The 21,812-nt window shown below is 46.4% G+C and overlaps 1 protein-coding gene across 15 annotated transcripts in view; it reads left to right on the top strand.

The window, feature by feature from the left end:
- Positions 1 to 755: 755 nt before the first annotated feature.
- SNAP47 (synaptosome associated protein 47) overlaps positions 756 to 21,812 on the top strand; it is a 68,558-nt gene continuing 47,501 nt past the window's right edge. For 2 of the 15 annotated variants that reach the window (XM_065582555.1, XM_065582558.1), the window contains exons 1-3: positions 844 to 967; positions 9,412 to 9,949; positions 18,897 to 19,381. In XM_065582555.1, coding sequence (XP_065438627.1) covers positions 9,450 to 9,949; positions 18,897 to 19,381 — 985 coding nt within the window. In that variant the 5' untranslated portion in view covers positions 844 to 967; positions 9,412 to 9,449. Of the gene's footprint in view, positions 968 to 2,750; positions 3,042 to 3,095; positions 3,648 to 3,796; positions 3,858 to 9,411; positions 9,950 to 18,896; positions 19,382 to 21,812 lie in introns of those variants that run through there. The other 13 variants (XM_065582554.1, XM_065582549.1, XM_065582557.1 and 10 more) reach the window with 13 other exon arrangements.

Here is a 21,812-nt window from a genome sequence, read left to right on the forward strand (position 1 = left end):
TGAAACTCACCCCTAAGCCCCACCCTGAGAGAGACCCCAGCAGTCGGGAAGTGAGGGTCCCCAGGAGGGGATCAGGATCCAGGCCCCTGCTATCAGGGGCAGGGGGCGAGGGCCCCTGGAGAGGAGGGGGAATCCGGGCTCCTGCTATCGGGAAAGTTGGAGGGGCTCCGGGGTCCCCGCTATGGGGGGGGGCAAGGGCCCCCGGGATGGGAGATGCAGCATCCCAGCTATGGGGGGGAGGTGAGGGGCCCAGAAGGGGGGTCCGGGTTCCCCGGGATGGGGGGGGATGAGGGGCCCCGGATTGGGGGGGCGGGTTTCCCGGCTATGGGGGGGGGTGAGGGGCCCCGGAAGGGGGGGGTCCGGGGTCCCCGCTATTGGGGGGATGAGGGTCCCCGGGATGGGGGGCGGGGTCCCCCCTATAGGGGGAATGAGGGTCCCCGGGATGGGGGACGGGGTCCCCCCTATAGGGGGAGGAGAGGCTCCGGGATGGGGGGGAGGGGTCCCCGCTATAGGGGGGAGGAGGGACTCCGGGATGGGGGGCGGGGTCCCCGCTATAGGAGGGATGAGGGTCCCCGCTATGGGGGGGGTGAGGGGCCCCGGAAAGGGGGATGCGGCGTCTCAGCTCGGGGGGGGGGGGGGAGGGGACCGACCGGTCACGCACCCTGGGCTCGCCGCTACCCGGACGCATTATGGCGACGCACGCACCCGTGACCCGGCTCGCGAGGTGCGGGGAAGGGGAGGGGGAAGGAAGGCTCGGGCGGGGAACCCGGGCTGCGCCTGCGCTGGCGAGCGGGTCTCGGGGAGGCCGGAACCTGGGCGCGGGGCCGCACGTTCACGGGGGGAGAGAAATCGGAGAGGACGGGGTGGGGCCGGCTCGGCCAATGAAAGTTCGCGGCGGGCGCAGGCGCGGAGGGCAGCAGCGGCGTAGTTGGGCTGAGTAGAACCCGGCCCCTTCTCCTGGGGGGAGGTGAGTGGTTCCTGCCCGGCGTGGGGGATGGGCTTTGCGCCCCCCCCGGGCCGCTTTGTCAGAGGGGAGCGCACAGGTCCCTGCTGGGGCCACTGGCGGGCAGCCGGGGGGGGGCACTTCGTGTCGGGGGCCCCCAGGCGTGGGGGCCGCTGCGGGGGGTGGGGGCCCCTTAGGCCAGGAGGCCGTGGCGGGGGGTGGAGGCCCCCCTAGGCGTGGGGGGCCTCCGCATAGGGCAGCGGGGGGTGGAAGGCCCCGGGGGCGTGGCAGGGGGAATGCTGGATGTGGGGGTGACAGTATGAAGCATTTCAGAATAGCCTGTCCATGATCCTAACCTGGGCAGAAGCTTCAAACATCAGCGAAGCCAGAAGCGAAATAGCGGTACCAAGAGAGGTTTGAAATATCAGTGGGCAACTGAAGATTAATCATCTTGGAAAATGCAGCTAATTCTTTGGGGGGGAATTCCCTAGAAAGACATTCAGTGGGAGAAAGAAGAGTGGGATGCTCTAACGCTGGGGGAAGGCACGTGGAAAGTGGATGCTAAACTATGCAGGAGTTAACAGTGTGATGTAACAGCGTGTGTAGAAGCATGATGTCACAGACTGGGGAAAAATTAGAAACACTTGTCACTTACATAATGCTTTTCAGGTGATGAGCTCAATGCATTTTACAAAAGAAGGAGCATCACCTCTCCCTCATCATCTCAGCAGAAACTGAGTCAGAGAGAGGTTAAGGGACCTGTCTAAGACTACATAGTAATATTGGTGGCAGAGCCAGACATAGAATCCAGGTCTCTTGGCTCCCAGTCTGGTATCCTACCCCCTGGATCACACGCAGGTCTTGTGCAACTGCATCTGGAATTTCACATTCAGTTCTGGGTGCTACAATCCTAGAAAAATATTGACACATTGGTAGGAGTTCAGAAAAGAACAACAAAACTAATTGGGGGGCCGGGAAAGATTGCAAGAGTGAAAGATGTGACTTGATTAAGTGGTGATTAAAGGATTGGGGAGAGACATGATGATGTACAGATATTTAAAGGGTTAAAACATGAGGGTGGAATGGAATTTAGTTTGATACTCAGGGATATAACTAGGAGTAATGAAATTAAAAGAGGTGGGGTGGGGGGACGTATTCTGAATCCAAGCAAAGGTTCCTAACAGTGGGATGTGTCAGGCTGTGGAATATTCTCCCTGAGTAAAAGCAGAAATACCATTGCTTGGGATATTTAAAACTAGAGTGACAAGACACTAGCAAATACAGTGTGAGAAACAAACACAGCTGGATTCTGGGGGACCGGGGGGAGGAGGGCGCCCTGGGCCGGATGAAATTAACCAATGGGCCCGATCCGGCCTGCGGGCTGTAGGTTACCCACCCCTGACCTAACAGTATCTACACAGGGGCTTAGGTTGGCTTAACTACATGGCACAGAGTGTGACATTTTTCACAGCCCTGAGCGATGGAGTTAAGCTGTCCCAACTTCAGTGTAGACCAGGCCTGCAAGGGAAAAAGAGGGTGAATCATAGAATATCAGAGTTGGAAGGGACCTCAAGAGGTCATCTAGTCCAACCCCCTGCTCAAAGCAGGACCAATTCCCAGCTAAATCATCCCAGCCAGGGCTTTGTCAAGCCGGGCCTTAAAAACCTCCAAGGAAGGAGACTCCACCACCTCCCTAGGTAACGCAACCAGACTCTCTGTACAGGGCAGAGTAAGTCAGAATAGTCAATGGTTTTGACAGGAATGTCCAAATGTCCCTGCTTTGGCTGCTTCTCCGGCTGGCTCCTGAGTCCTCTCTGCAACCCACATGGTTGGGGGAGGGCAGGCATTGCTTGGGTCTTAGGGCCCCCCTAGAGAGAGAGAGAGTGGGGGCGGCAAGGAGCGGTTTGTCTCTGCTGCACAGTTCTGGGTGTAGGGGAGTGCCAGGACAAGGGTGGTCTGGGCTCTGTTTTCTCCAGTCTCTGTTTTGGCTGCTTCTGGTCCTACCAGGTTGAGTATCTGGCTGGCTCTTAGCTCTTCAGGAGAAGTAATCACAGCTCACCACTGGCATAGCCACTGTAAACAGTTTATGGCTGGAACAGTATGTTTAAATATGTTTAATTCCTTGCCCTCCAGCATTCCATCCCTTGCTCTCTTCTTTTCTTTTCTTTTCTTTTTTTTTTTTTGCGGGGGGGAGGGCAGGTCTGTCATCCTTTGCTAATCAGGCTTCTTGAAGTCTTGGCTTCAACTGTTATGTAATATTGTGTGCTATTAAATAGTGGCCACATTCTGTGCGGTTGGTGGCTTCATTGTTGAATGAAATGATTCCTGACTCACTAGTTTATATACCATTTACATTTCTAAAGCACGTTGGGATCCTCTGAGACGACAAAGCCTGCTATCGAACGAAGATGATTCATATTAAGCATATTATGGGGAAAATGCGTATGCAATAGCTGTGGAAAATTACAGTTTCCAAAGTCACCATTAGTAATAGATCTTTGCTGGTGCATTCTGTCGTCAGTCACAGAGAGAAACTGACTAGCAAGGTAAAAAATGTATAGCCCTCAATGAGTCAAAAGTCACATGACCCAAAAATATATAGCATATGTAAATCCCCAGTAGCTGATTGTTTTCTTCTATTGGAGAGAGAGAGGAGTATGTCAGGTGTCTGCCTTATGTCAAGAGCTAAAGAATAAAGATACTAGTAAGCATTTATCATTAGACTTTTTCTTTTTGGTATCAGGTGTAGTAGGATTTTGCCCTTTTCACAGTTCATTTGTTTTTTGTTTTGGGCATTAAGAAATAGAGAAAACAAACAATAACAAAAACTAACTTGCTGTCTTGAATACAAAGGACGAACTTACAAAGCTAGCAACCCTGAGGCTGCCTGAGAATCCTGAATCTGCAGACAGAGGTAACTAACTTGATATATAATATTTATTATTCCAGTTATGGTGGCACGGTTGAAAGACCATAGTTAAGGTTGCATCAGATATTTTAGTTTAATGATGTATAGGATCTGGGAGAAAATGTTGTTTGAATGGGAAGCTATTGGATGTTTACCGTGAGAGGAAGGATGGTCTTATGGACTTTTCCCCAAGCCCTAGAAGTGGTTCATGTCCAGTCTGAGATCTGGCAAAAGTTTATAGTCAGTTGCTTTATTCAAAACTGTCCTTACATTCCTATAGACAGAATGCGAAGAAGGGCTATACCAAACAGTAGGAGGATGCATTATTACTAACCAGGCCTGACAACTGAGAAATAGCTTGTTCCAGTGGGTAGGGCACAGGGCTGGGAGTTGGAAAACCTTGGTTATTTTTCAGGCTCTGCCACAAACTTCCCAGGTGATCTTGGGCAAGTCTCTTAATGGTTCTGCACCTCGGTTTCCTCATCTGTAAAATGGGGCTGATATCCCCTTACTTAACGGAGGTGTGAGAAGTGTATTAATATTTGTGGTAGACAAGGTGGCTGAGGTAATATATTTTATTAATATTGTTATATCTTCTAGACTTTGGTCTACTAAAAGATATTACTTCACCTACCTTGTCTCTCTGATATGATTGTTAATATTTTTGGGGGCAGAAGCTAAGTACTGTGTAACTATTTTATTTATTTTAATTTTTTAAAATAAGTACTTGCAGGTGAATGCCAGAATGGTAAATAGTCTCAGTCATTTAAATAAATAGTAATACAGAGGGTAAAACCATGTCTTTGTCTTTAAATTGTTGTTCAAACTGTAATTAAGGGTATGCAGTCAATTTGAAATCTAGTCAATTTCAAAAAGTTAGGCCTGGTTTACACTTAAAAGTTATACCAGTCAGTTAGCGGTGTTATTGTTTTTGTTTTGTTTAACTAACTTAAGGGAACCAACATAATGTTATAACTGTGCTTATACTAGCATACGTTATGTCTGTTCCCCAAACAAACTTAATCTATACCAGTATAAATACTTCTATATTGGTAGAACTGCTTCCACGTCTTGAGGGTTTTGCTGATTTAACTGTACTGGCAAAACCCTTAGTGTTAGGTGCTGCACCTGCTCTGGGGTATCCCTGCTAATTTTTGTAGTTTTACAGTCACACGTCACTGTTCTTTAAAAATATTTTTCTCATCCATCTTTCTGTGCGAAAGACCCTCACAAACAAAAGAAAATGACTGCCTACACATAGGAAACAATAAAATTGACTAAGCACAAAGTGGTGTCATGCCCAGAGTAAACAAACTAGAAAAACCGATAAATACGTTGGTGTTTTTTCTCTCTTCAAACCTTTCAGGTATAAATCTAATGTATTAGATATAACAATAGTAAATAAAAAATTTCTTGAGATAATTCTTTCTAAGCCTCACAGTACTCTTGTGAAGTAGAGAAATATCACCAATTTATAGGTGGAGAAACGGAGACAAAATGTTTTAGCAACTTGTTCAAGTCACACAGCAAATCGGTGGCATAGCTAGCTAGAAGACATTGCTTCTAGTTTTCAGCCTTGTGATTGGTCTGCTGGCTAACCCTCCCTATATTTACTGGATTTTCTTGTTTATTTTGGCCTCGGCCCCAAAAGTAGCTGACTTGAAGTTGTTGTAAAGGAGATGCTGTGATGTGTGTGTAGGATTGTAATCCTGCTAGGACAAACGGTTACAATTCCAAACATACATCTTGCAAACATCTGCTATGGGCTGGATTCCGGTGCCCTTACTCACGTTGTTTTCAGTGCGGCTACCTGTGGAGTAAGGTACTAAACTTGAGTGTGTCAGAATCTGGCCCTGTGTGAGTAGTCCTTATGCAAATAGGCCCGTTGATATAAATGTGATTAGTAGTGTGAGTAACCAAGGTTAGATCCACAGGTAGGAATGTCCATGCCAGGGGTGTATATGAATGTACAGTATGTGCTTAGATATAGATACAAGATCTGGTGACTAGTTGTAGTATGCGGGCCATAGGAGAATCAGACTGATGACATTCAAAGCAAGAAGATGGTTAACTTTTTGTCTCGTATTAGAATTCCTGAAAATTCTCACAAGGGGAAGCAGATCACAGTTGAAATCAAACCAGCCATTAGTGTCACAGCATAAATTGCTGTCTAAATTAATCTGATTTTGGAAGCTACCCAGTGTAAATAACCGAACCTTTCATTGCTTACAGCAAATAAAGTACCATAGTACCTTAAGCCTGTGTTGCAACCCTGAGGATCTGTCATTTTTGTTATGATACATCAGACTTCAATAAGATAATTAATACATGAGCCTTTAAATTGCTATTATTCAGTCCCTGCTCACAAGAAGTAATATAAGTAAGGAACACAATGTGGCTGTTATAGAACTTGTGGAATGTACAAACTCATACAATTTGAGCATTACAATTCTGGGGGAATGAAAGAAATTTAGAGAGGAACAAGGTGGGTCACAGGACAAAAGAAAGCAGCAGAGGACTACAGGAGCAGGAGATGGTCCAAGTGGATTTTTAGAAGCTGTGTTCTTCTCTCCCTCTCTCCTTTTCCTCCAAACACGTGTGCACTAAAGTTACGATTCCAACGTGGAGTTTTTGACATGAACAAACCATTCTTCAGGGACATGATTTAATCAGAGTCCCTGGCTGGACTTACAGATAGCACCATAAAATTGATGATGATTCTTGCTATTCTGACATCATAAATTGCCGGTGAAGTTTGGGTAGTCACTGGACCCACAGGTCAAGTGATATTACCGTAGTCCCAAATTCTGCAGTTAAAACGTTTTGTGCTACTCCTCACGTATTGGAACATTGTTGGGTCCCCTCGTGTCTCCTCCTCGTAGCCTCTCCCCACACCTCTGCCCCTTAGTGTTGCCTGCCTTTAGTCCATAGGCGTGTTCAGAAGGCAAAGCTGCTACAGCAACTACATTCTGTCACATTTTGTTTAACAGCTTTGCCCCCCAGTCCTGAGCTCTTTGAGGGCCAGAGTGGCATCTTTTCAACTCGGTGTGCTTGGCTTTTGTATTCCAGCAGGATAAATTTAAGTGTGGATTATTATAATTTTATTATTGTATAGAATAAATTGTAGGCATCATAATGACGGCTGTATTAGTCTCTTGGTCCTCTCCGGTTTCATGGAGAACATAAAAGTGCTGGAAAAAAATCACTTTCTGCCAGTTATTTACTGACCAGATTCAGAGAAAAGCCCAACAGGTGTAGATGTGATCAAGGTCAAGTCATTCCTTTTATGCTCATGACAAGCAAGTGTGTTGTGTAATGGGTGTCAGGTTCTAGAACCTTGCACCAAGATGCGGAGCTGTTTAGCTGACTCATCCTGGCAGTCAGACCAGGTGGATCCTGTTCACTCTAACTCAGTTTATAAAAGGTTTAGGTTAAATGTCCCTGTAGGCTAAGGCAGGAGTGGGCAAACTTTTTGGCCCGAGGGCCACATCTGGGTATGGAAATTGTACGGCGGGCCATGAGTGCTCACGGAATTGGGGTTGGGGTGCGGGATGGGGTGAGGGCTGTGGCTGGGGGTATGGGCTCCGGAGTGGGGCCAGGAACGAGGAGTTCAGGGTGTGGGAGGGGGCTCCAGGCTGGGGCAGGGGGCTGAGGTGAGGGCTCTGAGGTAGGGCTGGGGATGAGGGATTTGGGGTGTAAGAGGGTGCTCCAGGCTAGGACCGAGGGGTTCAGAGGGCGGGAGGGGAATCAGGGTTGGAGCAGGGGGTTGAGGCACGGGGGGTGGGTGGGTGGGTGAGGGCTCTGGGGTGGGGCCAGAAATGAGGAGTTCAGGGTACGGGAGGGGGCTGCAGGCTGGGGCAGAGGGTTACAGTTTGGTGGGAGGTGACAGCTGGGATCCCGGGGTTCGGAGGGTGGGAGGGGGACCAGGACTGGGGCAGGGGGTTGGGGCATGGGAGGGGTTCAAGAGTGCAGGCTCTGGGTGGCTCTTACCTCAAGCAGCTCCCAGAAGCAGCGGCATGTCCCCTCTCCGGCTCCTATGCGGAGGCGCAGCCAGGCGGCTCTGCGCGCTGCCCAGCCCACAGGCACCGCCCCTGCAGCTCCCATAGGCTGCAGTTCCCGGCCAAGGGGAGCTGCAGGGGCAGCACTTGGGGCAGGGGCAGCATTCGGAGCCCCCTGGCTGCCCCTAAATGTAGGAGCTGGCAGGAGGAGGGGGCATGCCGCTGCTTCTGGGAGCTGCGCGGAGCGGGGCAAGCCCCAGACCCCACTTCCCAGCAGGAGCTCAAGGGCTGGATTAAATCAGCTGGTGGGCCGGATGTGACCCACTGGCTGTAGTTTGCTCATCTCTGGGCTAAGGGAACTAGGGACATAGGGGTCGCATAGGAACAGTTGAGCTCCGGGTGTTTAAGTCAACAATAAAGGAAACTCCAGGCATGGCATGAGTTTGGCTCCTATGCAGCACATGTGTATTGTGGTAGGAGCAGGCTGGTAGGGCCACTTGCTTATGTTTGCCCAAAGACGTTTTTTAAAGAGCTATACAATGTTCATGCTAAACAGTGAAGAATTCTATAATGTTTAGAGGGGTACATTGGTATCTTTTTGGTAAATCAAACAAGTTGTCTCTTGTGCTTAGAGTAATAGAAATCATTTCTGCTTCTCTTAACCTTTGAATGCCCCTGGGTAGCACTTTGAGACATGGCGAATAGGCAGCTAATGCCTTATGTGGTGTTTACAATAATTTATTCACTGATGTGTATGGAAAGGGACATACAAATGAAAGCCTGGGCTGTTTTTACAAAGATGGAATTTTTCACTAACTATACTCTATTTTGGTACATGTTTAAAAAAATATGCTGAATAAAGCATGCATATAAATGTATTTTATTTATAAAGCACCACCCCAACCACAGCACTACAGATTATCAAAATACAACCATATACTAATGATTCAAATATCATAAATACACAAAAGTATTTCAGTGAAACGTGATCATTTGGGAATGGGGAGGAGAGGCTGGGGAAGGCTGGGGGGGAGGGATAGATCAGTGGTTTGAGCATTGGCCTGCTAAAACCAGGGTTGTGAGTTTAATCCTTGAGGGGGCCACTTGGGGATCTGGGGCAAAATCAGTACTTGGTCCTGCTAGTGAAGGCAGGGGGCTGGACTTGATGACCTTTCAAGGTCCCTTCCAGTTCTAGGAGATAGGATATCTTCATTAATTATTATTATTATTATTATTATTATTAAGGCTGGAGTTGCTGTCAGAGGAAACAATAATAAAATACCCTTTTTTTAAAAAGAGGAGTCTTTTCAAGGTGAAATTGGAGATGGATCAGAAGAGGTGGCCAATCCCACCCGCTAAAGCTCACAGCAGCCAAACCTTGGTTACCTGCATATCTGAGATGACCTAGTGGCAACATTGAAAGATGGCTGGTGCCTCAGATCAGTTACCCACCAGTATGGAGCCTATGGGGACATCCTAGATCTGTGCACCCTAACTTACAAGAATCACCTCAGATGTATTTTTCTGCCTTGTTTACTTGTTTTCTTTTTCTCACTTTGAAGGTGACATCACTGTAGAAGAGGATCCTAACAGCGAACTAATGAATGTGGACATATGTATCCATGCGTGGCCCTGTTCCTATTACTTAAACACTGAGAAACGATGGGTCTCTGGCAGACTCTCACTGACTCCTGTTGTGGTCAGGTTTACAGCTGACAAGACCGGAGAGCTTCTGGTCAGCTTCCATCTTTCCAGCATCAGTGAGATCAAGAAGGAGTCCTCCAGTTTAATATTCAGCTCCCTCACAATTCTGGAGAAGGAAAACACCAAGCACTGGTTCAGTTCCCTCCAGCCCAACAGAAATGTGGTCTTCAACATCCTGGAGCACTTCTGGAGGGAGCAGCTGTTGTCGTGTCCAGGGGCTGGAGCTCAGGCAGATTCTCTGCACACGACGAAAGGGAAAGAACTGACTGGTTTACTGTCTGCATCCCAGAAACGTATGGAGGATACAACAAAGGTGCTCCACTATCAGGGTGAACAGTTTGATAACATCATGAAAGGACTGAACAAGATTGACTCTGAAATGGATGTAACAGACAGGTACAGTAGCATAACTGGAGCTGAACAGTAATTGATAGTTCATATTGTATATGTCTGAAACCTTACTGTAAGATTTTCACATTCAGTACTCATGTGACTCCCTTCCATGCACCTTTTTTCAAGTTGCAATGCTTTATTCTTCCAGTTTTGTGTTAATTAGGGAGTGTTGAGTATGTCAGAAGGCCTGGTGATTTTATGATGTCGATAATCCTCTCCTAGGGCTGGGATGAGAACACTCCAAACTAATTTTCACTTGGGGTAAATTTTACCCCCTCCTCCGTGCACGTGAAGAACCCTGCTGTGGTTTTACTCTGTAAGGGAGGGGTCTGTTCAGGAGCTGCGTAACCACTGCACTGAGCTCAGCTCTCCTCCCTGTGCTCTAGTGTGTACGGCAGGGGTGGCCCGAGGGCCACATCGGGGTTGCGAAACTGTATGGAGGGCCTGGTAGGGAAGGCTGTGCTTCCCCAAACAGCCTGGCCCCCACCCACATCTGCCCCTCCCACTTCCCGCCCCCTGACTGACCCCCTCAGAATCCCCAACCCATCCAACCCCCCTGCTCCTTGTCCCCTGACCACACCCTCCCGAGACCCCTCATCCCTAACCGCCTCCCCAGACTCCGAAGCCTATCCAACCCTCCCTCCCCCCCCCGTTCCCCTTCCCCTGACCACCACCACCCAGAACTTCTGCCCCATCCAACTGCTCCCTGCCCCTTGACTGCCCCCCACGACCCTCTGCCCCTTATCGAACCCCCCTGCTCCCCGCTCCCTTACCATGCTGCTCAGAGCAGCAGGAGCTCGCAGCCTCACTGCCCAGCCAGAGCCAGCCACGGGTCCGCAGTGCTGGGCCAGAGCACTGGAGGCGTGGCGACCTGAGGCTGCGGGGGAGGGGAGACAGGCAGGGAGGGGACGGGGATAAGCCTCCCAGGCCAGGAGCTCAGGGGCCCCGCAGGACGGTCCCGCGGGCCATAGTTTGCCCACTTCTGGTGTACGAGGCAGAGCTGGAAAATCCAGAGCTAGATGGATCTTTTCACTACAGAGGGGACATGTGAGAGCTCGGCAGCTAAGGAGGGGAGGTGTCCTTTCCCCTCCCTGCACAGGTGTTGAGCATGCAGCCTGCAATTTTGGATGGGAGAATTTTGGCCTTAGTGCAGCTGTAGTTGGGGAAATGACTGTAGAAATGGCACCTCCATGTTCTGCACGTTTTCAAATTGTGCAACCTCTTGCTTTTCATTACATATGCTCACTACTATTAGATGCCAGCAGAATCAGTACAGCTGTGGAAGAATGAGCTCCTGGGTTCTGTTTTGTCTTGCGCCATGTTGATCAAAATGTCAGCTAAACTGTATCTGCAGAAAGTTCTTTTCTTATAAGGAACAGAAAACCGATGTTGATATCCCAGGCTGCGTGTGCTTCCTCTTAGAACATTTAAGACAAACCTTTCATATGAGTTATACACCTAAAGCCATATTTAGGCTCCTAAAATAAGTAGCCTGTTTCTCAGAGATGCTGAGTTTCCACATCTCACATTGAAGTCAGTGAGAGTAGCGGGTGCTCAGCACCTAAATTTGAACATTTTGTCTTTTATAAGGCTTTTAACAATTACTGAGATGGAAGGCAAATGTAATCCGTTTTGTAAGGGTTTGGATGCTGCAAGTAGAATCCAGCAGTGGCATAAAGTAGACTTGTAGAGCTAAGTATATTGTAATGTAGAGATATGTTAGAGATATGCAGCTGTAAGGTTCCTTCTGGGATCTGGGACAGATGTAATGAAGTTCAAACGAATTTCTTTTGAAAGAAGTTTCTATTTTCCAGTGGGTGTAACATCTGTGAGCAAGTGTTGTTGATTTCACAATGATTCTGATTATATTTTCTACACCCTTTAATGAAAAGCCAAGGAAATTGAAAACTTCAGTAGCAGCTTTTAAAGTTCTCTGTCAATAAACAACGATTCAGAAAGTCAATATTCATTGGGTTTTTTTGGAAGAGACATTTGATTTAGATTAAGATGCATTTGATTTAGATTAAGGGAAGTATGGTTTGTCTTCATGGAACTGAAGAAAGTTAGATGCTTTGATTTACAGATGGGTAGAATAAAGGAAGACACTGAACAAATGCTAATTGAGATTCTATTTATCTACTGCATCTAGGGATTAACTGACATGCAAACAGCCTAAAACTGTACCTAGAAATCATTAGCTTAATGAGGTGTTTTGACTTTGCACTTTACTTGTTTGGATTTTTAATTTATTTTTAAAACAGCTGATGGTGACAGCTTTCTCCTCTTAAGCTGAAGTCACATCTGCTGTACAGGGGGAAAAAAACCAAATTCATAGCACTTGAACACTGACCAGTTTACTTTATTGTAACTATTGTGCCAAAGTCCTACTTTAATTAGCATAGATCAGGGAAATAGTCACATTAAACTCCTCAGCCAGTGCCTTCTTTTGAAGTGTGTGTGAGTGAAATATCTGTCAGTAATCTTCTTTCCCATGATATTTTTCAGTGTTGTGCAGGAGGAGTCCTTAATGTGTTTCTCTCATTAATCCCTTAAATATTTTTTAGCCAACTTGATTAGTAGGCTGCATGAGCAGCATCAGCTTTGTGGTGGTGCCTTCATGCGAGAGCAGTCATTGATGCCTAATGCCATAAGTAATGTCCAACGTAGACCACTTTGGAGACCGGTCAACTTGGCGCGTGGCTCACCTGAGTTTCCTACAAGAGGAGTTGACCAGTGTCTCCTTCTGGGAAGAAGAGCCAGCCAACAGCTCAACTTCTCATGCACTGAAATGATTATGTGCATAGGGTGAAATACACCTCTGTGCAGAGGGCCAGCACACAAGGCCTTTGCACCACTAATATCCTACATAAGCCATTAAGATAGTTCCCAATTTTGTGGGACTTAAGTGGTGCCTCGATCTTGTGCTGGTCTCCTATGCGGAGGGGGGAATTTCATCCTAGTGACTTCATTGCATTTAAAAAAAAGAAAGAAAGATAGCAAATGACTCTCCATTATATACCACAATAATAGATGCCTTATTACAACCTGAAAGCGATCAAATGGCAATAGAATAAATTACCCCTGCGTAGAAAATAATTCCTTGTGACTGTGCGTGAAGCATTTGGCTTCCAGCAGTATAATCCAGTCTTGGGTGTATTTTTATACTTGGGAGTTATTTTACTGCCCTTGCGCTCCTAGCTGGTTGATATTTGTGTAGTATGATTTCTTTTCTATAAAGGCTTGGGAAGCATGGTTTTGTAGAACCTTGTTAATTACCTGCCAAATGCTATTTTGTATATTTTTGTCATGATCTTACAATTCGATATCCCAGAGGACCACAAAGTATTATACCAGCCTTTACTGCCTGCACTAGTTTGCAGTAGCAAATGTTTTATAGTTAAGGTTGAGGCAAAGTTTCTCTTCTAAGCCGGGTAGAATTCCCAAATTAACAATGTGAAGTTTGGCAGACATCTTCCGCCGAATCAGACCCAGAATTATTAGAATAATTAGAATGAGAACCCCGGTGTGCACAGGAGCAGGGCTTTGGAGCTGTGCTCCAGCTCCGCTCCAGCTCCAGGCAAAAACCTGCCGCTCCGCTGCTCCGGAGCTGCTCCGCGCTCCAGGTCTGGGCTCCACTCCAAAGCCCTGCAGGAGAGACACTCCCACTTAGGAAAGGCCCCTTAACCTTGTAATGTTTTTATTAGCACAATTAGCAAAATCACAGATTCTCCAACCTAGCAAATTAGGTAGAGGTAATACAGGACAGTCAAGATATCCAGCATCTGAGTAGCTGTATACTCTCACCATCTGTTGCGGAGACCTAGAACAGGTGAGACAGGTGATCCATGAGTGATCCTATATCTGGCTTGCCAAGAAGATTGCGATGGTGTAGGCCAGGGATAGGCAACCTACGGCACGCGTGCTGAAGGCGGCATGCAAGCTGATTTTCAGTGTCACTCACACTGCTTGGGTCCTGGCCTCCGGTCCCGGGGGGCTCTGCATTTTAATTTAATTTTAAATGAAGCTTCTTAAACATTTTAAAAAACGTATTTACTTTACATACCACAATAGTTTAGTTATATATTATAGACTTATAGAAAGACACCTTCAAAAAAAACGTTAAAATAAATCAGAGTGAATAAATGAAGACTCGGCACACCACTTCTAAAAGGTTGCCGACCCCTGGCGTAGGCCATGGTTAGCCCTGTTATAGGGTTTTATGGCTCCATGAATATTCATAAGGATGTCCAGCCTTCTCTGTCCAAAGCCTAACTTCCTCATGATAATAGTGTTGGGGTGCTTTCTTCCCATAGGTTATTATTTCATTCACCTCAAGCTTATTACAATATGTGCCAATTGGTTATCATGCCATTCTTGCAATGGAACATCTGCTGACGTTCTCATCCTAAAATATCCAAAGCTAGCAATAACAGGCAACAGCAGAATACCAATCAGCAATTTCACCATACTTGTTTGTTACAGCTTTCTATCTTGTGGTACCTTGTCATATAAAGTTACTCGCAGGATGGTCGTAACCAGTTCCTGTAGCCCCGGGGCTCAATGCAGGTCCCTGCGGGAAGGGCTGGATAGAGCCAATTCCTGTCCTGTCATCTCCCTGGGGGAGGGGGAATGTTCCACCTTGTAACAGGGAGGCCTTCCCAGCTGCTGACTGCCAGAAAGTTGCAGGTCAGCAGGGGACAGGTCCTGCCCTGGGATGCACAGAGACGTGTATCCCAGAGATGGAAGTTGGGGTCCTGATGACGGCTGCGGTGGGAACAGACCCCAGGGGCTCTGTAGCTGGAAGCAAGCCCAACCTAAGTGAAAGGGACGGCGGATTTTGCTGGCCAGTGAAGGGTCTGTCATAGCTGGTAACTGTGAGACTGGATCAGGGTCACTGTCCCTTTTGGGGGACACACGGGAATGTCTGCCCCAAAGGGGAGGCCAGAGAGGAAGTCCAGACAGAAGGTGAGGGGGAACAGGAGGGTCTGCCCACCTTTTGTAGGGGGGCTTTTCCCTAGGAGGGGGGGGAAGGATCTGCATCTGAAATGCCAGACCCCTCACCTGTGGATCAGATTTTAAGGGAAAACTGGGGGTCAGATCTCCTGGAGGGGAGAGTCCTCCCAGCTGACCTTTTGGGAACAGAGAGTGGGGTGTCCGAGGGGATCTTTCCAATCCAAAGCACGCCATTGAAAGATGCTGTTCCTGCTATGCTTGTAAAGATAAAACTCTCTCTTCAAGGCAGGAGGAAGAAAATCTTTGCATTTGGGAAGCTTCTCAAGTGGGTGGGGCCCAACACAAACAAATTCCAGAGGGAGGGGCGGAGGGCAGGCATGGTTGCAGTGCACCCTTGCCTTGCCAAAACCTCAAACACATGCCTAAATTGAGAGGCAGGAGAATCTGTGTCTGAGCCCCTACTATGGTACACAGGGGGATTGGGAAATACAGTGGACACTGGTCAAGCCAGGCTGCGTGAACGGAGTCTGTCCGTTATAAATTGGCTGTTAATCTGGTGTCTTTTGCTACTTCATCGATGGGTCAAGACAAAGGAGTTGATACTAATAACAAACCCTTTAAAGATGTGTAACATACCTGATTTGTGGAAAAAATTTTTTGTATATGCTAGGGATGGTAGAAGTACATTGTGAAATCAGTCAAGAGAACAGTGTTTTAAACATAGAATCACAGAATATCAGGGTTGGAAGGGACCTCAGGAGGTCATCTAGTCCAACCCGCTGCTCAGAGCAGGACCAATCCCCAGACGGATTTTTATCTCACTTCCCTAAATGGCCCCCTCAAGGATTAAACTCACAACCCTGGGTTTAGCAGGCCAATGCTCAAACCACTGAGCTACCCTATTTTCCCCTTATTTAAGAAACAAATTTAAATATTACATACAAAAAGTGTAACCTTTATATTACACTAACATCTTTAAATGTTCAAAACTCAGCATAACCTTATCTTGTGGAGTGTTTTGGATGATTATGTTAAATGTACTGTGTACCTTAATGTACAGTGTGCCGAACCCTACTCTCACGTGTGCAAGCTCACCTCCAGTTCCTTTCAACTGGAATTGCATGGATGTGTCAATGAGCAAAATTGAGTCTGGTGCGACTGAATTGTCAAAGACAAAAACAGACTTATCCGGTTTTATAAGTCTGATATAATGTCATTGGTGTGCAAGCCGCTTTAGATACACATGACACAAGTTCCCTGCCCTTGGGAGTTTACAACCAAAGACCCTGATCCTGCTATTTGATGCACAACCTGTGAGCTTCATGGAAGCCAAGGACAGTTGGCAAGATCATTCAGGGGTCTGTGCAATTGCAAAATCTTGTCATCAGTCAGACTGATAACATAACCAAAATGTCACTGCCTCATGGTGGGTAAGGAAGTGGATGAGAGGAGGATAAACCTCAGTAAAAACGAAGTGGAGAATACTATCACAGTGTGTTTTGTATAGAAAACAGACCATGTAAATTGGTTCCCATGTTTCTAGTTAGTTACTTTTAATGCTTTAAAAGATTGTTTTAAATTACTCATGGTCAGCTGACTCCAGGGGAGTGGTTCTCAACCTGTTTACTGTTGTGGACCACATACAATGCTACCTATATGGCCCTGAAGATGTTACATGGGCCATATAGGTACACCTCTACCTCAATATAACGCTGTCCTCGGGACCCAAAAAATCTTACCGCGTTATAGGTGAAACCGTGTTATATCGAACTTGCTTTGATCCGCCAGAGTGCGCAGCTCCCCCCCCCCCCCCCCCCGGAGCGCTGCTTTACCTCGTTATATCCGAATTTGTGTTATATCGGTCGGGGTAGAGGTGTAGTATCAGCTCTGTGCTGATTGGGCTGCAGCTTGAGAACCACTGCTCCAGGGTTTTGCTGCCCTATAATGCTGCTTTGGCCTGGGAAGATGGTGCCTGCTTACAGGGGGTGGTTTTCAGAGTTTCTCTGTGCATGAAACTGCAGTTGAACTTCGTGGCTACAGAATGGGGCCCTAAAGCAGCAACAGCGTGACACTTCAGAATTCTGTTTTAAAAGTTTCTGCTTCATCACTCTCAGCCTATCGCTTTTAGGAGTAGTACGGGATCTCAGCCGTCCGCTCCAGAGCCATAAATATCTAATATTCATATTGTAGTTGGAAGTAGGCTCTTGAAGCACTTTATTCTGCTTTCCTCTTTTATTATCAAGTCACTGGCTTGTTCCCAATTTGATTTCTTTTTGGCCTTTCTTAATTTTATTTTTCAAAGTAGATGGATTTCTTTTAGCAGGCCTGTTTGAACCTTGTACAGAACTTTGATGGCTCGTGAACAAAGTGTATTTGGTATAGCTTCCTTTTGAGATTAAATTCTGTGATTGCAGCCAAACTAAACAGGATCTTGAAGTCTCAAAATCTCATGTAGAACAGTTTTAATACTCATTTAATTACTTATTTGTAAGATCGTGCCAACGTGATGCATCATTGCATTGGATAGTACCTTTCTAGCGCATGGAAAATGCAAACAGGATTAAGCCAAACTTTTCCAACAAATGCCCATAAACCGTGAACTCATACAGGGGCCTTATTGTGCCAAGATTTCTCAATGAGCTTTTACAGAAGTAAATACGCTCTATCCTGGCATTTGTTGTGTGAAGGTGTTTGTTTTAAGTTGTCTTATCTTTATCTGCTAAAGCCATTTCTAATGAAGCTCGAAAGTGAAAATCACATTAATAACTAAGCGTCTACTACAGGGATCGGCAACCTTTGGCACGCGGCCCGTCAGGGAAATCCGCTGGCGGGCCGGGCTGGTTTGTTTACCTGCAGTGTCCGCAGGTTTGGCCAATCGCAGCTCCCGCTGGCCACGGTTCACTGTTCCAGGCCAATGGGGGCTGCGGGAAGCGGTGGCCAGCACATCCCTCGGCCCGCGCAGCTTCCCGCAGCCCCCATTGGCCTGGAACGGTGAACTGCGGCCAGCGGGAGCTGCGATCAGCTGAACCTGCGGACATTGCCCATAAACAAACTGGCCCAGCCCGCCAGCGGATTTCCCTGACAGGCCACGTGCCAAAGGTTGCCGATCCCTGGTCTACTACTAGGTAACGTCCAAAGTAAAACAGTTTTCTTGTAAAGATGCCAATTCTGCTTTCGGTTGACCTGTAGACTTTTCAGTTTGGTCTTCGGGGTTGGGGGGGGATGGATTAAATGGGCCCCCTATTAGAGAGGGCGCCAGACCAAGTGGTATTGCAGCCTGGTTCACAGGGTCGCAATACCACTCAGGTTTGGCCTGGTGACCCCGAGTCGTGCTGTGACCCCGTGAACCAGGTTGCAACACTCAGAGCAGGGAGCTGGGCTGGCCTCAGCAGAGTGAATGCGGGATGGGCTCACTCTCCAACCTTCCCCCACCCCCTTTGGGCCTCTCCCTAGTGGTCATTTTTTTGGGGAAGTGGGGAGGCTCAATTCATGTTTTGCTCCTAGCCCCCAAAATCCTCTATGTGGCATTGCTTCTGACACTGACGGAAAACGCCCAAGGGACATCGGCCCTAATATTTCCCCCACGAGTAAGTTCCAAATGTGTGCACACAGCACAGTGTGTCCTCAGTGCCCAGGTAACAAATAATAAATTTGGTCATCTGGCACATATTCATGGTGAAAATAGGGGATTTGATTCCGAGTTTTGGTTCCCAGCTCTGACATGGATTTGCTTGAGTGAGTCACTTTTTCCCTTGCTTTAACAAGTGGGGTGCTGGGGTTTCTCCCTACTATTTCTAAAGTGCTTTGAGATCTCTGGATGCAATATGCTTTAGAAGTGCAAAGTGGGTTTTTTTTTTTTTTAAATGATTATAGGAATGAAGAGTTCATTTTCAAGTGTTTATTTCTTAATCAAGAAAGACAATTTGTTCAGAGGTAGGAGGATGGTGGGGACTTCCTGCTTGATTTCACTCTTTTTATATCATCTCTTCCCCATTAGGTTGTTGACGGAACTTGAATCGCCTTCTTGGTGGCCATTCCGTGGCAAACTCTGGAAAGGGCCATTGGAAGCAAAGCCAAAGGAAGAAGCCGCGATTTCAGGGTCAAAGAACCAGGAAGGAGTCCTAATCAGAATTCCAGTTATCATCACCCTCGGAACGAATTCTAACGTCATGCCAGGAAAATTCACGCTTCTGGTTTCTGGCCTGGAAATCAGTGACTGCAATTCTCAGGTCATTCACCGGTTTGAATTGAAAGATGTAGATGATATCAAAGTTCATACACCATACGAGATCAGCATCCGTCAGAGGTTTATTGGGAAGCCAGACACCTCTTACAAGCTGTTGTCAGCAAAGATGCCAGAAGCAATCCCAATCTTGGAGATGCAGTTTAGCAAGAAAATACAGTTTTTGGAAGATGCATTGGGATTTGCCGGTGCAAGGAAATCTCCTCAGACAGATCTGGGCAATTCCATTTGGCAAGCAGGTAAATGACAGAAATGAAGCGATCAGTCACGAAGCTGGTTCATTAGTAGCAACTGTTTTCAACATTTCACAAAATCTGGAAGAAAACTGTGCAGGTTTTACAGTGCAAATCCTCTTCCTTGCCTTAATAATCTAATGATGATGAGACCACGCAAATGATAAAAGGAAACCTTTGACAGTAAGAGAGCAATATTATCTATCATCACTAGTGACAGGTACCTGGGATAAGCATTTCCCTACCAGCTTGAACATAATTTTGCCAGGGTTTGGCTGTACATCACGAGGCCTACATTTTCAAAAGCAATCAGTAACCATGGGTACCTTGAGTCTCTCCTCCCCCGGCAAGAGCCCAACTTGAGACATCTTAAAGGGGCCTGATTTTCAGAAAGTTCTGAGCACTCTCTCAAGTTGGGCCCTCCGAAGCTGAGTTACCCAAACATACTAATTGCTTCTGAAAATGATTAGTTTTAGATTTGAGTTTCCTTCAGGTTCCTGCCTCCATTTTAAGTACCTCTTTGCTCTCTTGCCCCTATTGGATTTTGTGCCTGTCTTTTGACAGTGGTCTTTTGAGATCCACACCCTTTCTCTCTCCACCCCTCACATGCTTGAGTCGTGTGTCATAGCTCTTTTCCTTGTGGCTGATGACAGCTAGCGGTAGCTCTGAACTGAACCTGTCATTGAGTTAAACACAGCCTGTTTAAAACTGCTGACTTTCAGCCCAGCATGATTTAAAATGACCAAGGTGTTAAACACCAACTGCAACAGACATGCTATTAATAATAATTAAAATTGCAGCAGAGGCCTAGTACTCCCAGCTCCCATACCAGGTCATTTGTTTTTAAAACCGTATTATTTGTGCACGAGAACCCATTGGTTCTAGAGGAGAGGAGATGAATCCATAGTATGGCCATTTTAAGGATATGCTGCAAGATTAAAAACCTTTCCATCACAACCAGAATGAAATTCACTATCCCTATTCTCCTTCCCCCACCCCCTCCAAAAAAAAAAAAAAATTCTGCAGGCACCGTTTTCTGTAACCCCTAATGGGAGAAGAGCTAGTGTTCCCCTGAAGTCCAGTAGGGATTTCACTACTGCCATGCTAACCTGGAAGGCCCTCAGATATCATGGTGAGAGGTGGCAGGACAACACTGGTACTGAGATATGGATGGATTTCTTTTTTTTTTAATGGGCAGTTGACTGAGGAACAAACCAGTTAAAAAGATACATTCCCAGTGCATTTAAAAATTTGAACAGCAATAGAAAGCTGACCTGGCAAAAGAATAGATGAAACCAGCATACTTTCTATGCACCGAACTAAAATTGGATTTCAGCAGGGACAAAATGTTCTCTTGTTGACCAGTCTTCAAGGACCGGGGCTTGGAAAAGCTTGTTAATTTTTAAGGAAATAACTCTTAGGCACTTGGCACTAAAATGTAAGCACAACAACTTAGAGGAAAAACAACCTGCTGATTTCCAAGCACCGAGTTACCCAGGCAAATTGGTGTTCAGTTCCTGATAGACTTAATGCTTGTTACATAAAATAATTGGTTATAAAGCCTTATTTTGCTTCGTTTCTCACTGCGCTGCTCTGTTTGCAGCTGAGTCAGTGAGTCAAGGATGTTGCTGTCCTATCCCCACCTGCATTTTTACTGTTTAAGTTGGAAACACCAATAGAAGAAACTGGAGGTTGTGGAAATCGTGACGTCTGTGACTCCACCAAAACTTCTTTCCCTTGTTTGTTCATTCTGTAGATCCAGTGTCAGTGACATATTGTTGCCACAAGATGGCAGTCACTGACTGCATTTTAACCTGTGGGTTTTTTCCATACCTCTGGTGGAAACATGGATTTTCCTAAAGGAAAAAAAAAAAATTCCGGACCCTGAATTCTGATTCATGAACTAAAAGACACAGATAATCTTTTGTACAGTTGTCTTTACATTTGAGACTTTCTGTAACAGCAGATGCTAACCCATGGCATTCCCATGGCTTTGACAGAACACTGCCATTTTAATACATCACCTGAATATAATTCCCCAATGAAAGAGGCAGAAACTATGCATGCTTCTCATTCATTCATACATATATATGTATCTAGAAGGTATATTTTCCTCATAGTTTTGACTTGGGTTCAAGTACAGTCCTCACTGAAGCATTCTGTATCTTCTAGTTTGCTTGAAACCAATTGTCTAATTGCCTTGGATTTGCTTACTAGCTTTAGCCTATTGGACAAACCCATACAGGATGTTCAACAGCCTACAATTATCTAGTTCTTGTGCCTTAGTGTAAGATAGGTTTTGCCGGACTAGATCAGACTCTTAGACTATCTGACCAGTAATAGCTACTTCAGAGAAATGTACCAAAAATCCAACAGTACACAGTTATGGGGTAGCCTACCCCCAGGGAAAGTGTCCTCCTGACCCCCAATAGTTAGA

This window comes from Chrysemys picta, chromosome 2 (assembly GCF_011386835.1).
Source record: "Chrysemys picta bellii isolate R12L10 chromosome 2, ASM1138683v2, whole genome shotgun sequence".
Lineage (NCBI taxonomy): Eukaryota > Metazoa > Chordata > Testudines > Emydidae > Chrysemys > Chrysemys picta.